Source organism: Nelusetta ayraudi, unplaced genomic scaffold (genome assembly GCF_046127955.1).
Source record: "Nelusetta ayraudi isolate G7.1 ecotype Tasmania unplaced genomic scaffold, CSIRO-AGI_Nayr_v1 ptg000048l, whole genome shotgun sequence".
NCBI classification, from domain to species: domain Eukaryota; kingdom Metazoa; phylum Chordata; class Actinopteri; order Tetraodontiformes; family Monacanthidae; genus Nelusetta; species Nelusetta ayraudi.
This window is the reverse complement of record NW_027466098.1, coordinates 5,827,501-5,843,708: the sequence shown is the minus strand read 5'-3', so window position 1 is coordinate 5,843,708 and position 16,208 is coordinate 5,827,501. Positions and strand designations below refer to the sequence as shown.

Here is a 16,208-nt window from a genome sequence, read left to right as displayed (position 1 = left end):
AAGGTTTTATCTTTGCCAGATTCTTTAAACTGTTGGACTGACACCTCCACAGGAAAGGTTTGAAAACCGATACAGGACAATAATTGTGGCAGGATGGCAGGATGTCCATTTTTAACTGATTCTACCCTTGAACCTGCTTACATTCCACCTGTCTTACCTTCCATACATTCATAAATGCTTTCAATATTTACACATATCTCTCTTGAAAAGAGAGATAGGAATGTTGTAGTTTTTTAAAGTAGAGAAGAGGGGGCCAATTACATTCTGTTCTGCAGCATTAGCTCAACAAAAGCCCTCATTAACATGTTTATTGGTCAAGCTAACGTGTTAGGCAGCAGCCATTGTTGCCAACTTCCAACTGATTCCTCTTGCTAGTCTCCGTCTGTGGCTTTTCTAGAACAGCTTTGAGCCACTGCTCCTCAGTCTTTAACTTCCCTGCGTCAGTCCACGCTGTCTGGTTATGGAATCCACTCGAAAATTGTGTCCGCTGCAGGGTGGCAGGTATGGCTAAGCTTGGCCTCAGAGTTGAAATGTGACTGGTGCATCTGCCATGCGAGGTTAAATCTGGGCGAAGGCCGCAGGGATCAGAGAGAGGAAGGGGTTGTGAGAACCGATACCCTCTCCCGCTGCCTCTAATCCCTCCATCCCCATCTCCTCTCTTCTCTCCCGCAGCTGGGAGTCGGTTGCAACCTCTCTCACTCCCACATAAAAATCGGGCGGTCCATCTCGCATCTGTTGTGGGTGGGAAACAAGGTGAAATAAGGAAATTCCGCTCAAGCTCCAGCCTGCGGACGAGGCCTCGCGTTCAAACCGGCAATATTTTAATTTCAAAGCGTCGCGAGGCAACTAGCTGACGGGCTTTTCCGCGCCGAGTGTCATTGGTGTCTGAATTATTGAGGCAGAGCTTCAGATCCTCATGCTAGCATATGTCGGACAGAAACAGACTTGCAGAGAGGCATGGAGTGGTGCTGCGTGGCAGACTGACGGGTGCTCAGCGAACTGAAGCCCAACGGCTCTTGTGTCCACAGCAGGAAGTTGTAAATCGGTTATGCCGTACAATCCCTGAAAGAGGAAGCACATTCAGTCGCAAAACCTGTCGGTGGGAGCTCATAATCTCAGATGATTGGTTTTTGGTTGTCAGCAGTGACAAGTGCTGCTTAATGCTGATGGATGTGTCACTTGGCTTTGCCCAGAAAACTGACGAGTCCTACAGCATTTGTCATGATTAGATACAGTGGAATGAAAATGATCGCAGACGTACGTAAAAGGCTATTTTAGGGACTATATGTAATTGTGATTATGGTAATAAGAGCCACGACCATGTGAGATTACAGGACAAGGACTGTACCCTGAAGAAACACATTAAGATTTAGTCGATCCCAACACTGTTATTTTGTTTGCTATCTATTTATTTTGAGCGTCACTGCACGCATTGTGAAGTATTCAATTTTTCTTTGTCACCTGAACGAGTCGAGGGTGAGGACACGCTTTTGTGTCACACAGAAGCTCGAGGAGACAATAAAATATAACAATCTAAAAAAAAAAAAGGACTTTTAATTTTGAAAAAATGTCATAAATGCTGCAAAATAAGATGAAACCCCAACAACTTTAATTTTAAGAGCAATTTGATGTCAAACAACCCTGATTATCAGAGCTCAGCTGAACATGAAGCAGCTTCCCGAAAAACTCCGGCGCGGGCCGAGACCCTTAACTTTCCCTGACAATAGGCATGATTAGGGCTCCACTACGCCCATAATGAGAACATCTGTCTTGTGGCGCCGAGAGAATTGCACCACTGCAATCTGACACGATGCCAGCTGAGGGAGGAGGACGGACAGACGGTTGGCTGGCATCAGAGGATGCTATTCAGTTTCTGGCTGTGAAGTGGAAAGCTGACGGATTGCAGCGGTGATTGTGCGTCTTTCTGTTCACTTTCACGCCTGTTGAAATAGATGCGTGCCACACTTAATGGTACTTTTGAAGGCCGCTCTAGCTGTAGGACAGCGTGTCGCCCAATTGTCCCTCCATGTAAAGATGACGTTTGCTGTTATAAGCAGAAAAGTATTCGGTTTGCCCAACTCAAAATTGCTCTAACACAAGCCCAAAGTCTCATAACTTTTTCAAATATTCTTTCATTTTGTTTTCCCCTTCTTTTTCTTTTTAAACAGGCTGATCAGTATTAAAGTATTCACACTTGAAATGATGTATTTGTGTGGGTTTTATGGAGTCATCATATTATCTAAACTGAAAGAATTTTTAAAGGAAAGATTCTAAATGAAAGCATAGCTTAAAATGATGTCTTTTGGCACATTTTTTTTCTGAATGATTTTCGCCTATACTGTAAGTGCCTTCTGGAATTTCAAAACCTGTGCTGTGCAACAGGTCTGGATTTGTTCAGTGCTTTGATAATAATGAATGGCATTAATTGAAATTGTCTTTGAGGAAGAGCAGGAGCTCTCAAACGACGAGAGAGAGAGAGAGAGGAGGTGTTGGAAGTCACAAGGTGAATGGAGAAAGCAGGAGCGAGTGCAGCGAGAGGTGCAAAGAGGAGGTGTGAATCATAAGGTGATAAGGGGTGTGTGTGTGTGTGTGTGTGTGTGTGTGTGTGTGTGTGTGTGTGTGTGTGTGTGTGTGTGTGTGTGTGTGTGTGTGTGTGTGTGTGTGTGTGTGTGTGTGTGTGTGTGTGTGTGTGTGTGTGTGTGTGTGCGCGCGTGCGCACGTCACATCTTTCCTCCGGTGGCATCACGATGCGTGCCTGTCTTTGCCGAAGATGAAAGGGAAATAAATTAGAATGGGGAGAGTGTGAATGAAGTTCGCCACGGCTTCACCGGAGTCTCGGAAAGATATTCATTAGTCTACTTTTTGAGCCCAGGTGAAAATCCTGCCCGTGAACTCTGTAAATCCCACTTCTAATCTGGAGAATCGGCTCCAGGTTTCCACACACCCACTCGGCGTGTCTCCTTCTTTTCAACCGTTTTTCATCTTCACGACTTTTTTTTTTTTTTTTCTTCTTTTGCCGGCGAGCATGACTCACTTTCACTGGTAATTACATTTAACTAAGCCCTTTGCCGGAACCCACCAATCCTCTCTATATCCTGTGTACCGTGTGACTCCGGGACCACAGTCTGAGTCATAACAGACGGCGCAGCTCCTAAAAAGCTCCCATCCAAACTTTGAGCTTGAGAGGCCGGCTCAATTCCCCTGCGGTGCAGAACGGTGAGGGGAAGGAAAATCTGCCCCTGCCGCCGCGTGGCCACCCCGGGCGCTTTCTCTTGTTGCCGTCGGCGAAATGCAGATGCAGATCAGTTGCCATGCCAACTCGGCTGACCCCTCGACCGTCTCTGCGCCCGCTCCTGTTCTTCCGACGTCCTCCCCAGCCCACGCGAGAGGGCAGGATAAAAGGCGTGAGATGGGAGAAGCCCTGGAGAGGCTGAGTCAATTTACACTAAATCTATCCGAGCCGATTCAGGAGACCCTGATCCTCCTCGCAGGTTTTTGCCGAGAAGCGCGCGCACACACACCGTCCGGTGGAGAGCGCCGCCTCTGCCTTCCACTGTCAGACACCTCCGATGATTTCTTTGTCTTGCAGGAACATTCAGATCCTGGCGGAGTAAATATCAGGTCCCAGCGTTTCTCAGCAATGGTACAGTCCTTCTCTCCTTGACTTTTATTTGCCTTAAATCCTTTGCTGCAGAAGTAACCAATGGTGTAGTGTAGGATATCAGCCACTCCCATCCATTCACCGTTATTCGGGACTGAGCCCCAGTGCAGACCTGCTCTAATTTTTTTTTTTTTTTTTTATGGAAAACAGACGCACTTTACACTGTTCTTGTTCTTGTTTTTATTTGTTGTTGTTACTTGAACCACTTAGCTTTTTAGATATAGTGTACTGAAGCAGTTATTTTTTTAAATTTCATTGCAATTCATTCGTATTTTGTGATATATGCGGGTATACACAGCATATCCACTTATCTTTAAGTCAGCATTGCATATACCCACTTCTCCATCCCATCTGATGCGCATCATGGTGCGTATCCTTCGCCGAATGGGTTGCTTAAAAACAAGGCTTGAATTGAGAGTATACCCACTTCTAAAGGGGGCCACTTCACCACGTCTACAGTGTTGACCTGATGACGGTGTTTTCACTTTGATAGGTTTTGTGTTTACAGTGAGCCTTAAAGGTTAAGTGTGTAATATTTGGAGATTCTCAGAAGGAACGGCGACATCAAGTGGTTACATTTAGGATTGCAACGCCGTCTTACTCGCCCTCCTTCTCCCGAGCTTGCCAGTGAACTACGGTGGCCTGCACTCACAGACTTGGATACCTCATTGAGGACGGGAGCGTTCACCATGAACACGAAACGCGCTGTCAGGCAGTTGGATTGTCCACACCAGGCTTCCTTAGAAATATGGCGGTGGGAGCAAGACCCATGACCCTTTGATCTATGTGCGTGTTTGGATTTCTGGTAAAGGCTCTTCTGACCGTCAAGTTAATTGTACAACGCAGGACATATTGGTGTGGAACACACATTGAGCAGATATGAGGGCCATTGAGTCTGTGTTGCCTCAGGCTGCTGTAATTTCAGCTTAGTCAGTCGCTTTATAATTATCATGGAGAATGAATGTGAGGTCCCCTTTTTAAAGACTATAGGTTCTACATTTCCCAAAGTCACAGTCATGAATAATGTAAGATAATGGTGACTATGAAAAGAAAGTACATCTTAGATGGTGATAAATGTCCTGCTTCACAGACAACGTATTTGAGAGCACTGCAAATGGTTTGGATTTGCTACAGCTTTGTTAATTTTAGTCTTGTGAATTATCTCCTCCCATTTTCTATGATGGCCTCTCCTACACGAGGTGCCTCGGCGGTTTTGCTGGAGCTGTCTTCACATGGTCCATGCAGGGTTACACCCTGGACCAGTGGGCCACATGGAAAGACAAACAACAATTTGCTCTCGCACTCGCACCAACTGACAGTTGCATGTCTTTGGCCTGTGGGAGGAAGTTGGAGGACCCAGAGAGAACACGAAAACTCTCCATGGTCAACAATCACACCCACAACCCTCTTGTTGTGAGTGCAAACAGAAGCACATACCTCACTACTGATAAGACTTAGAGCAGGTTGAACAGTTATTCTTACCATCCAAGTAAGAGGAACTAACATACCTTTCTGCACTGTCACATGCAGTGTCATAGTCGAAAACACTTTTTGACTCAATCCCAATTATTGTCATTGAATATTTGCCAGAATTTTTGTTGTGTGTGTTTCAAAATGTTTGACTGCATCAAAGAAACACAAGCAAAGGGAAATTATTTTGTTGTATATCGTTAATGAGACAAATAGCAAAATTAAATCTTGTCATTCTTGTACTCTTGTGCGCAAGAACTGCAAGTACAACTTGTGTGTTGTGAAGAATGTCATCTTGCAGAAAGCATCCAACCATTCTGAGCTGGATTGAAAAGCGCTTTAAGCCCAAGACCTCACGACAGGACTTGAGGAATGTTTATAACGTTCCCATCTCAAACGTGTTGCAGCGGACTTTGTGATTTCCTGGTAGGACTTTTGGCATTTCAAGCAGAAAAGGGAAAGCGGAAGGAAAATGTGCTTCCTGTCTCTTCTGCTAAAATCAACGTTATCTCAGGCACTTTTTTTTTATTGCTCCTTTGCCCTATTTTCTCTTTTGCAATCTCATCTGTTTGTCTGGTTTCGCCAGTGTCCCTCACCATGTCTCCTCTATTTCTGTTAGCGTCTCTTCCAGAAGCAGCAGCATGACTCATAAAGGCAGATAAGAATAGACACAGGGAAAAGGGAGAAACAAGTATTGCATAATACATGTATGCCAGGTATCATTCCAGCGAAAACATGTGATTACTCTGCGTAGGAGCATTTTCACATTGTGGTATTTTTAATGATGTATTTATTTATAGACCGTATTGTTCAACGAGCACTTTATTCTAATTTGTGATTTTATTATTTTGTCATATGTTTTCTTTATGACCTGCACAATTAGACATTCCGTGCCTATTCCGAAGTAAATTGAATGCTTGGTGCCCACAACTCAGAGAATTTGCAGTTCAAAGAGGACTATGAGATGCTGTGCAGCAAATTTGAAGGCGTTATAAGTAATGTTATATTTCTATTTTTGTTATGTCGTTTTTCTTGTGAGACCAAACGTTTTTGGACCCAAAAACAATACTTTTTCATTTTCACCCTTATTCAATTAAAAAAAACAAAAAAATCCAAACCGTTATTCGTTCAAATCCTCAACCAGCAACTACAGATGACAGATAATTAGCCAGCCATTTATTTTTAGGACGAAAAAAGCAAAATAGTTCAGCCAGTCTGGTCAAGATGTTGTCTTACAGACACACAGGCATGTCGAACATCGTTTCCTTGCCATTTCTTCTCTTGTGCGTGTTGCACAGCGGCACGGAAAGTTAATTTTTATTCATCTTATTCCCACATTTTTTATGATAATTTATTGCTCCTAGCATTGTGCAAGCAATGTGCGGAGGACCTCCGGATGATCTCTTTCAAGGCGTAAAAGCGGCCAAAGAGTTGAAAGGTTCCCGTGAGACTCTTGTCCTTTTCCCTTTGTGCTGTTCACGCCGACTAACTTCGTGTCCTCCTTCGTTGCGTCCATAAATCTCAAGGCGCCAGTGAAACCAGTCGCTTTCTGTTTTGCTTTGAATTTACCAACAAAAAAAAAATGTGTTTACATGAGTCGGTTGACGACTCAAACTGACCCCCCTTTCTATATTTACAGCAACCACAGAGCTGTGCACGGATGTCCCGACCCGGGCAGTGTTATTGAAGCCGTCAATCATATGCCCTGGCCCCTGTACAGAGATATTATTGCTATTGTGTCGCTGATGCCAGATGCCATATTTTGAGCAGGTTTTTCTGCCCAGTGATTGAAAGCAGTGATTTGCAGCAGCCCGTTGCAGCGCTGCTCTTTTACAGTAACTCTACGGCCCGGCTTCTCAGTGACTTTTTTTTTTTTTTCAGGAGAAGAATAATAAGAAGACTGCCTTTATTTATCCATCCATCCATCCATTTTCAACACTCGCTTGGTCCTGTACTCAAGGTCATTTATCCCACATTAGGGAAATTTGCAGTTACAGCAGCATATACAGTGCAAAGAGAAGATAGAAAAAAATATATGAATTAAAAAGAAATTAAGAAATAAGTATACATTACTAAATAAGTGTTTTAATTTTGTGTTTTATTGCACCTGCACTTAATGGACTGCACTTAAATAGCGCTTTCCAGCACCTTCACGGTACCCCAGAGCGCTTCACAATAGCCTCTCATTCACTCACACACTTGTACACCAATGGGTGGCCGCTGCCATGCAAGGCGCTGCCAGTCCCATTGGGAGCAATTTAGGGTGAAGTGTCTTGCCCAATGACGGGATGGATGGAGCGGGATTTGAACCGCCAACCTTTCAGCCATTGGACAACCTGCTCTACCTCTGAAACCACAGTCTCCCCCTGGTTCACTTGGTTTTTTCATGAGTGCTGATACGTTGTTTGCGTGATAACGGGGGGAAAATTCAGTCCTGGCCTATGAAGATAACCACCACCACCACCACCACCACCACCCTCTCCTCACCCCAAACGAATTGGCTGGCATTAAAGAAACATTTACAGCGTTAATTCAACTCCTTGTACCGTCCGGATAAGACGGCAGGCACTTAAAATAAGGACGTCTTTGATGAAATGGTTTGGTTGGTTACATTTTCACTCAGCCGGAAAATTACAGTGATGAACTGATATGAGACAATTACGAGGGAAACGGCTGAAGTCGCTCGACGCCAAAAGGCTGTCCACTAAACTGCGAAAGTCGGCGAGAGAGAGAGAGAGAGAGAGAGAGAGAGAGAGAGAGAGAGAGAGAGCAGGAAAATAAAAACCTGTGTGTGTGTGTGTGTGTGTGTGTGTGTGTGTGTGTGTGTGTGTGTGTGTGTGTGTGTGTGTGTGTGTGTGTGTGTGTGTGTGTGTGTGTGTGTGTGTGTGTGTGTGTGACACATTGTTCCGTCCACTGACAGCAACAGAACAACAGAACACGGCAAACTGCTTAACTCCATGTCACCCGGTGGGGACGGAGACACTCCACCCACCTGCTGTGCAAACACCACTCAACTCCGGTGCCTCTCATCCCGCCATCACGGGGGCTCGCTGGGAATACGGCTTTAGAGCCCGGCGCGGGAAAGACGCCGAAGCCGGATGTGAGCACGTTCGAGGCTACCCGAAGCGCCTTTTAAATCAGTACGGCGACGCTGCCTCATTAGCGCCGTCCTCAGTGAGTCTCCTAATGGCCTCTGCGGAGACACGTTCAGGTCCGGCTGCCTCCGCTGCAGACGGAGGCAGTGAGGCAAATGGGCTCTGAAGCGCAATCATCCAGGTGACCCCAAAATAAAAATCTATTACTCAAATGATGGTGTATGTGCACCGCAAATTCTGCTGTTTTGATGTAGCACATTTTTGTAACCAAAACAGTTTGCTCAGAGTCCCAGCATAGCTTTAAATATCAATATCATCATCTTTCTCATAGGCTCGACCCTTTAGGATGAAAAAAAAAATTCATTTAATTGACCGTCATGTTGTCAAACCAGTGAATCAGTGAATTGCTTCAAGTCTGCTGGACATGTAAATATGTATTTGATTGATAAAATCAAGTCAATATTTACACTGCTGATGCAAAATATGGTAGCTTTGCATCGATTCGTTGACTGTCCCCTGACACAGGGCAAAGATTTCACCTCGTCACGGCAGTATGTTGGAGAACCTCAGATAGCATTTGAACTTTATCCAGGTCGCTCTCTGTAGCTGCGTTTCCATTCCAGTTTTTCACAAAGTAAAAGCAATATTTCTAAAATTGCGATTTGCAGGTGTTTCCATTGAATGGTGTGAAGCTCATAAGATGTAATTCTCAAATTCTTACTTTTTGTTTCCGTTTGTTTGCTGTCTGTCTCTTTGATTACTTGTAAAAAAAAAAAAATAATAATATTCCGTCTCCTCCTCCATCAAACGTGCCATTTTCTCTTGAAGTGAACTGGTCATGTGACCCTGTACGCCACGTCCACTGACATGTAAAGCCGAAAAAAGTGTTTCCAATTACACTTTTGCGATATACCTCTATATCGATAAGTCTGAAAAAAAAAAAACCCAGCATGAGAGCATGAAAACCTTTAAGTAATATTTTAGGTTTTTTGAAGTTTAGATGTTTTCCACAGTTCTAGGTATAATGGAAATGCAGCTTGTGAAAAAGATGAAATAGTTGTCATAGAGTTCACGAAAAACCCGTTCCAACAATATCCAAGTTATTTTTGTTCGTTTCAGTCAAAATTCAAACATCCCGATCAAGTGCATGAAAATTTTCTGCTTCGCTGTCCGTTTTGTCGCAATAAATTATACACATTTTTAACATCAACATATTTAGTCTGTTATTAAAGTAAGCCTTTAAAAAGGCCTGAAGTATAAGAAGCACAAGCCAGAACTTCACTAAATATGCTAGTTTTGTATTTGTATTTGTATTTGTATTTGTGTGTGTGTGTGTGTGTGTGTGTGTGTGTGTGTGTGTGTGTGTGTGTGTGTGTGTGTGTGTGTGTGTGTGTGTGTGTGTGTGTGTGTGTGTGTGCGCGCGCTAGAGCGTCCCTCGGCTCTGCATATGCAGGCTATGTCGAAATTTAAGCATTTATTTATGCATGAATTCTCCTCCCCGGCCCCAACAGTAAGGCAATTACACTCATAATAAAAAAAAATAAAAAAAAAGATCTGATGAGTCATCAGTGCTGCAGGCTCTGGACCTTGAATTAGCAGCCGGGTCTTGAAGGACAGCAGCAGAATGAGAGCGGCGGCGTCGGGTCTCTGCTCTCACTTGCGACGCCTGCAGCATTACTGGACACCAATGTTACTTTTCATCTGGTTACAGGTTGCATATCATCAAGAACAAAGCAGCAGTAAATAACAGAAACGTGATGACAATCTTTGAATAAATAAATAAATAAATGAATGAATAAATAAACAAACCACACTCAGCAACAACTTTGTTTCTACGCTTGGGCAATTATTTCAAAGTGCTTTTGCCGTCTGTGTTAATACAGTGTTGTGGCAGACGGGCAAAGCTGCAGTTACAAAAGCCTGTGGCTAATGGACGGTCCGTGGCCAGAAAGGGCTCGACTCATTTCATGCCTAATTTATGGATGAAATTTTGCTTTTCCCGTGGCTCCTCTGTGTTCCCGCTGTGTCCGACACAAAACGAGGTTGTGTGTTGTTTTCCTCAGTGGCGGCTGTGACGAAAATTGCCACCGGGGGGGTAGTAGTTTCTGTGAACTTCCGAGGTTCTGTCAGTATGTTTATTGTTTGGTTTCTCTTTGCATCTGGCACACGTTAATGTTTGTCATCGAGTTTTTACTTGGCAAGAAGCACAGTGACACACAGCACCTATAGTGCTTATTGTCTTATTTTCCACTGACTTGGCTTTATGTTTTCGATACATATTTTAAGTAATCTCTCAACAGTTATTTTTGGTCATTTCAGAGTTTCGTTGACATTGTGGTAGACCCCCAGCTATGTGTCCTTAGAACCCTTCTTTTGAGCCGCTGCTAAACATTTCCAATTCTGGGAATTAACATCCAAGAAAACCTGTTGTTGATATTTCTGAGCCTGTTGTTTAGAAATATGCTAATCCCAGCTGGGAAGGCTTTAGCGAAGTTAAAAAAAGAAAGGAAAACTTGTGAGCGTAACCTTTGCATAGTTGCGCTGCTTCTGACAGGTTTTTCTTTGGGTGTAAATTTAAAACATCTCAGGACTTATTTATTCAAAAGACACGAGTGTGAGTCCTCAGACGCTCGTGATGTTCAGTACAGACACAGCTGTCTTGATTGAAGAAATATACAGACACATCTTGCAAAAAAATATCTTGTGCTGTTTGCACTTTTTAACCGCCAAACAATCCCTGCTTAAATGCTGCCTCTGTTTTCCTTGGAGGTTTCCATAAAGTTGAACTTTAATAACCCTGCAGTGCTTGTTAAATTTTATAGCATCTTCTGTTCAAGTAGCATCAGTGAGGGAAGCAGCAGCAGCAACGCAGCGATGCCCGTCTAACCTTTTAAATATTAAAGGTGTAGGTGGCCAATTGCACCTCACTTCTCAAAATTACACTCTGGAGCGACTGAGCTGCTGCACATAATTTAATATGTGTTTGCTGTCTCCACCCCTATGAAAATGAAACGGGCGGTGGGGGGGGCGGCGGCGGCGTCGCTAACAAGATTAGCTCCGCTACGAGCCTCTAAAACTCTCGGAGGCTGGCGCTTGAACAAATAACCAAGTTGAACGTTGAAGCGCAGATTTGACACAGAGCGGATGGAAAGGCTTCTTTTTTTCTTTTTTTTTTGTGCCGTCATGGCAGAGGGCACATCGTCGATGTAGGAAGTGTGGCGACACACACTGAACGCCACCCTGTTCCTCTTGAAAATCACCTTCATTGATGACTGAGAGGACTCGTACCCACCTTTGACTAGTTGGGTTAATGAGGTTTTGAAATTGGTCAAAACAGAGTTTCCAAATTTGGGATTGTCTGCCTGTCTCTCTGCCTGTCTCTCTGCCTGCCTGTCTGTCTGTCATTTAACTGGGTGCAGTGCAAATTTGCTCTGCACTTTATTATGGGGTCGTGCAATGTTATAGGCTTGTGGAATTGATATCGAACACAATGAAATGTCCATGACTTTTTTTTTTTTTTTTTTTTTTTTTTGTTCCTTCAATGAAACAAATGTTTGTCCATCAATCATCACTGTCTCCCGTTCTGATGCTGGAGCACCGTGTTTTAATGACAATCCCCCCCCATATTGAACCATCGCCTCATCACCGTCATGACCATTAACGCTCCGCCCTCATTCCCGTCTCCCCAGCTGCCATCGAGGCCTGCCTGGGTCACTCGCTGAAGCGAAGGGCGGCCGGCTTCCTGCGGAGCGACAAGATCGCCGCCCTCTTCACCAAAGTGGGCAAGGTCTACGACGTCGCCGGCGAGATTTGCCGCAAAGTGCAGGAGCAGCTGCAGCAGCAGGCCGATCTCACCAGGTCGGTAACGCTCGACTCGCAAACAAAACGAACGCGGCAGTTTTTTGAGGGGAAGACGACGTCTTGTTCTGACCGGAGGGGCCTCGCGGGAGGGACCCGTACCCGACTTGATGGGACAAATTTAATTTGTGCGAAAGGAATGAATTTGGAGGTGTAATCGGAGAGGCTCCTCTCTCCTTCGCTCTTCTCTCGCTTCCCGTTTTGCGCGTCTCCTTCTTCTTGATAGCCAACAGCACGCCGTGCGCAAGACAGCGACGCGGGCTGAAACAGTTTTGCGTCCGTCCGAGTGTTTACCGAAGCCGAGCAATCAGGCCGGTAAGCCTCGAGGCCGGTTTCCAGGCGCACGCAGAGTGCGCGCACGAACCTGCCACGTGCGTGTTGTGCACACAGGCCACGATAACCGCTTTTATCTGCAGACGCTCGGGTGCTAGCGGAGCCGCGCGCGAGCCCATTAATTGTCCATTAGCAGGAGCTACATTGCAACCGAGCGTCTCCCCGGGATTGCGGAGGGGGGGTTTTTTTTGTTTGTTTTTTTTTTCTTTCTTTTTAATGGATAAGAGAAGCAGACACACCTCTGCAGCAAGACATCAGCTTTTGCGCGGCTGCACCCTGTGATGTAAGTCGGCGCGTTGGCTGCGTTTGGTCGACTGGGTGCCCCCTGCGCTTTGTCTTCATATCGGCGCTCATCTGTCACATCTTGTTGGCCTTTATTTCCCCAGACGTAGCGCACGCGGCACCGAGGCTTATTACTTTGTGCATCTGTCTGCTACGCGCAACATTCAGAGCTCCTCGCGCGGCTGCGTTCGCGAGCCCCACCCCCTTCCCTTCCCTTCCCTCCCCTCCCCTCCTCTCTTTCCCCCTCGCTGTCGTCCCAACCTCGGGGCACCGCCTCTCTCTCCCTCTCTCTCTCCCTCTCCCTCTCTCTCTCTCTCTCTCTCTCTCTCCCTCTCGTGCGCCGCAGTTGCCATGGCGATGCGGGTTTGCACCGCTGGCGGCAAAATGCCTTCTTATCATTTCCTCACTGTTTTCAGATTTTACAGATGGAACCAAATTGCGAGCTACACATAATGCATTCTTTTGATTTGAGTTCAGTTAAAAATAACTAATGTATTTGAATTGGGTTTTTTTTTTGCCCTGAGTCATATTTCCACCTAAAGGTTACTTACTGTAATATTTGGAGATTTTGAGAAGAAACGGCAACATCAAGTGGTTGCATTTTAGATTGCAGAGCGCTTATGCTCAGCCTCCCTCTCCTGAGCTTGCCAGCAAACTCCGGTCGCCTTCGCACACAAACCTGGATTCCTCGTCCTTTTCTTCTTTGTTGGTTCATTTGAGGATGCGAGGGTTCACACCAGGCTTCCTTAGAAATATAGCGGTGCAAGATAGCAGCTAACTGGGAGAAAGATCATTTTCTAGGGTAGGAAAATCAAATTACTTTTGTACTATGACTTTTGTATTTTTGGGCAGTATATTAATCTTTTACCGATATAAAAAAAAACATAAATTAGGCCAAATTTTACACACTGGACTTTAAGTGTGTGTTTTTTTTTCCTCTCTGATGATGCGTTAGACACCCTAGAGGTGATGCTGCCCAAGTGAGGCGGAATGGAGGGGGCACATGTAACCACACACCCCCCCCAAGGCCCCACTCCCCCCTTCCCCTACGACGTATCGTGACACACTTACTGAATTCAATAAACGCCAAAGAGAGATGTGCCGTCTGGTGGGACTGAAGCGACACGTATGAAGACACGGGCCTCGTGCGAGCATCCACGCACACCTTCACCACGGAGTCGTTCTTCGCACTCTCCATTTTTTAATAGTCACTCTCGATTTAAATGGTGCGCCCAGGTTTGAATAAACTCACGCAAAGCATTCAGTCTTGCGCGTCTATAAAAGAGACGGCGGACCCCGTCTGCCCTGTCTGACTCATCTCGGCGCAATTACAACGTTACCGTAACAGCGACGACTGAAAGGTTACACAACGTCACGTGACCCGCGCAATATCAGCCTTGGCGGAGAGTCTTCCTGCGGATATGCTGTGCTGAAAAATACAAACAAAGGGGTGTCGACCAACGCAGTGCTCACATTCTTAGTGGGAAAGGAAACAGCACAGCCCATTAATCTGCATTGCTGCAAGTCATCCGGTGCGATAAACGACTCTGCCTCTCCGAGTCCACGGAGCGTTTGATCGGCTCGGCGGCGGCATCAGCTGCACGCTGCGCTCCGTCGCCCGTCTCCGCAAACTGGAAATGCCAACAAATGTCAACACGCGGCTTACTGCATTGATTGCAATCATTACAACAAGAATGCACCCTGAGTTGACAAGTTGAATATGAATTGGGGGGTGAGGGGGGGGGAGGAATGTGTAGGGATGATCTAACAAGGTGCTGGATTTTCACTTCAGCTGGTTGTACAGGAGGATTCATTCAGAGGGATTGCTGTTTTTCTTGATGTATCGGTGCATGTTTTTGTGTCCATCTGTCTTTCTACAGTGGTGGAAAAAAGTTCTTGGACACCCGACACATTTAAAGTTTGGAAATTTGTTAATTAGTCGCTGCACGTTCACACACACACACAGTTGGACTGGTGTGTCCCTTTTGATGCTGTTACTGCGTTCACATATATATTTTTCCTTTCACAATAGAGTGAAAGGAATATGAACAAAATGCCACACGCACCATGTCGCTATCACACCGTTGCAGTAATTAGAGGGAGGATACAATCCTGTACAAAAGGAAAAATTATTTTTGAAGTGGTTGCCATCGTATTCAAAAGGCCCACAAGCAGCGGTGGCATGGAGAGAATAACAGAATAACAGATCCTCACGTTTCAAGTCAGAGGAAAAGCCCAAGTTCACGAATGCAAAGGCAAATGTGTCATTTTCTCGCATCCTGACTCACGTCTGACGTCCCTCTGGTGCGCACACGCATCCTCGCAGCCCCTCCCCTCAAAATGTTTGGGGACTGCATGAATCGTGACTTAGCTTTTTTTTTTCTTTAAAAAAAAAAAGTCACACCAAAGGATTTCTAACATCGTGACTGTGCCCCTCCCCCTCCCCCTCCCCCCACCCTGTGGCCATCACAGACACTCAGAAACACAAAAAAACACACCCAAGCTCACTTGCCTGCTGAAGTGGGTGCGCGTGCCAGTGGTTTCGTCTGATTTCAGTCGAGATCAAACCCAGTCTGCAGCCTGAAATTGGACTCCTGCCTCCATATTCATGAAGGACTTCAGCCAGCTGACGACTAACATGAAATGGCCCCCTTCTATGTGACATAGCACAGGTTCTCCAGAGACTCAACAGCCATTGATTAATGAACTGAGTTGTAATGCATTGCAACATACAGTATTTTACTTTGAAATGCGGCACTTACCAGCCACTGAACTATCTACACTGTTACTGTCTTCTAATCCTCTCTGTGTTTTCAATATTAAATTAATTCACCTAAACCAGCATCCTTTTTTTTTTTTTAAAAAGTGGAATTTTAAGATGTGTGTGTGTGTGTGTGTGTGTGTGTGTATACAGTGTATACATATATATATACATATATATATATATATATATATATACATGTGTGTGTACGTATGTATGTATGCATGTCCTCTTATTGTGAACTAGCAACAGGTTTGCAGTCATTGAAGAGATGTTACATAAGCGTCTGTCAGTCAGTGCGCCGCATTAGATCATCTTAAGTAGCACTGACTCATAGCGGCGTCCCCCGTGGAGCTTGTTTGACACGTCCACCGCCCTCCACCCCCCCACCACCCTTTGTTCACCGTGAGACCGACCTGAAAGTGTAGTGGCCCCTTTAAATGCAACCCCTTTTGCTATTTTATTTCAGATTTAATTGAAATGTTAATAACATTTTTTCTTTTAAAATTCAATCGTGCATGTGCCATACTGTGCTGCGTTTTAATGTTTGAAAGTTTTTTGGTTTTCTTTTTAAGCAATGATTCTTTCTTTGTCGGCGCTGCAACAGAACAAGATTGTGTTTCAGCACTGCACTTTAGTCAGGTTGGTTCTTTAAACACATTTTGGCTGGCAGTCTGGGTCTGTACTGCGGCCAATATCTGTGACTGAACAGCTTGCTCCCGAAATAAATCTTCATGCAACATGGCAC

General features: G+C 45.1%; 1 protein-coding gene across 3 annotated transcripts in view; it reads left to right on the top strand.

The window, feature by feature from the left end:
- Window positions 1-16,208, top strand: part of sgsm2 (small G protein signaling modulator 2) — a 65,128-nt gene that overhangs the window by 24,351 nt on the left and 24,569 nt on the right. For all 3 annotated transcript variants that reach the window (XR_012928173.1, XM_076035873.1, XM_076035872.1), the window contains exon 3: window positions 11,916-12,084. Coding sequence is in view for 2 of the 3 variants with exons in the window: in XM_076035873.1 (XP_075891988.1) it covers window positions 11,916-12,084 (169 nt within the window). In the remaining variant the exon portion in view is untranslated. The remainder of the gene's footprint in view (window positions 1-11,915; window positions 12,085-16,208) is intronic.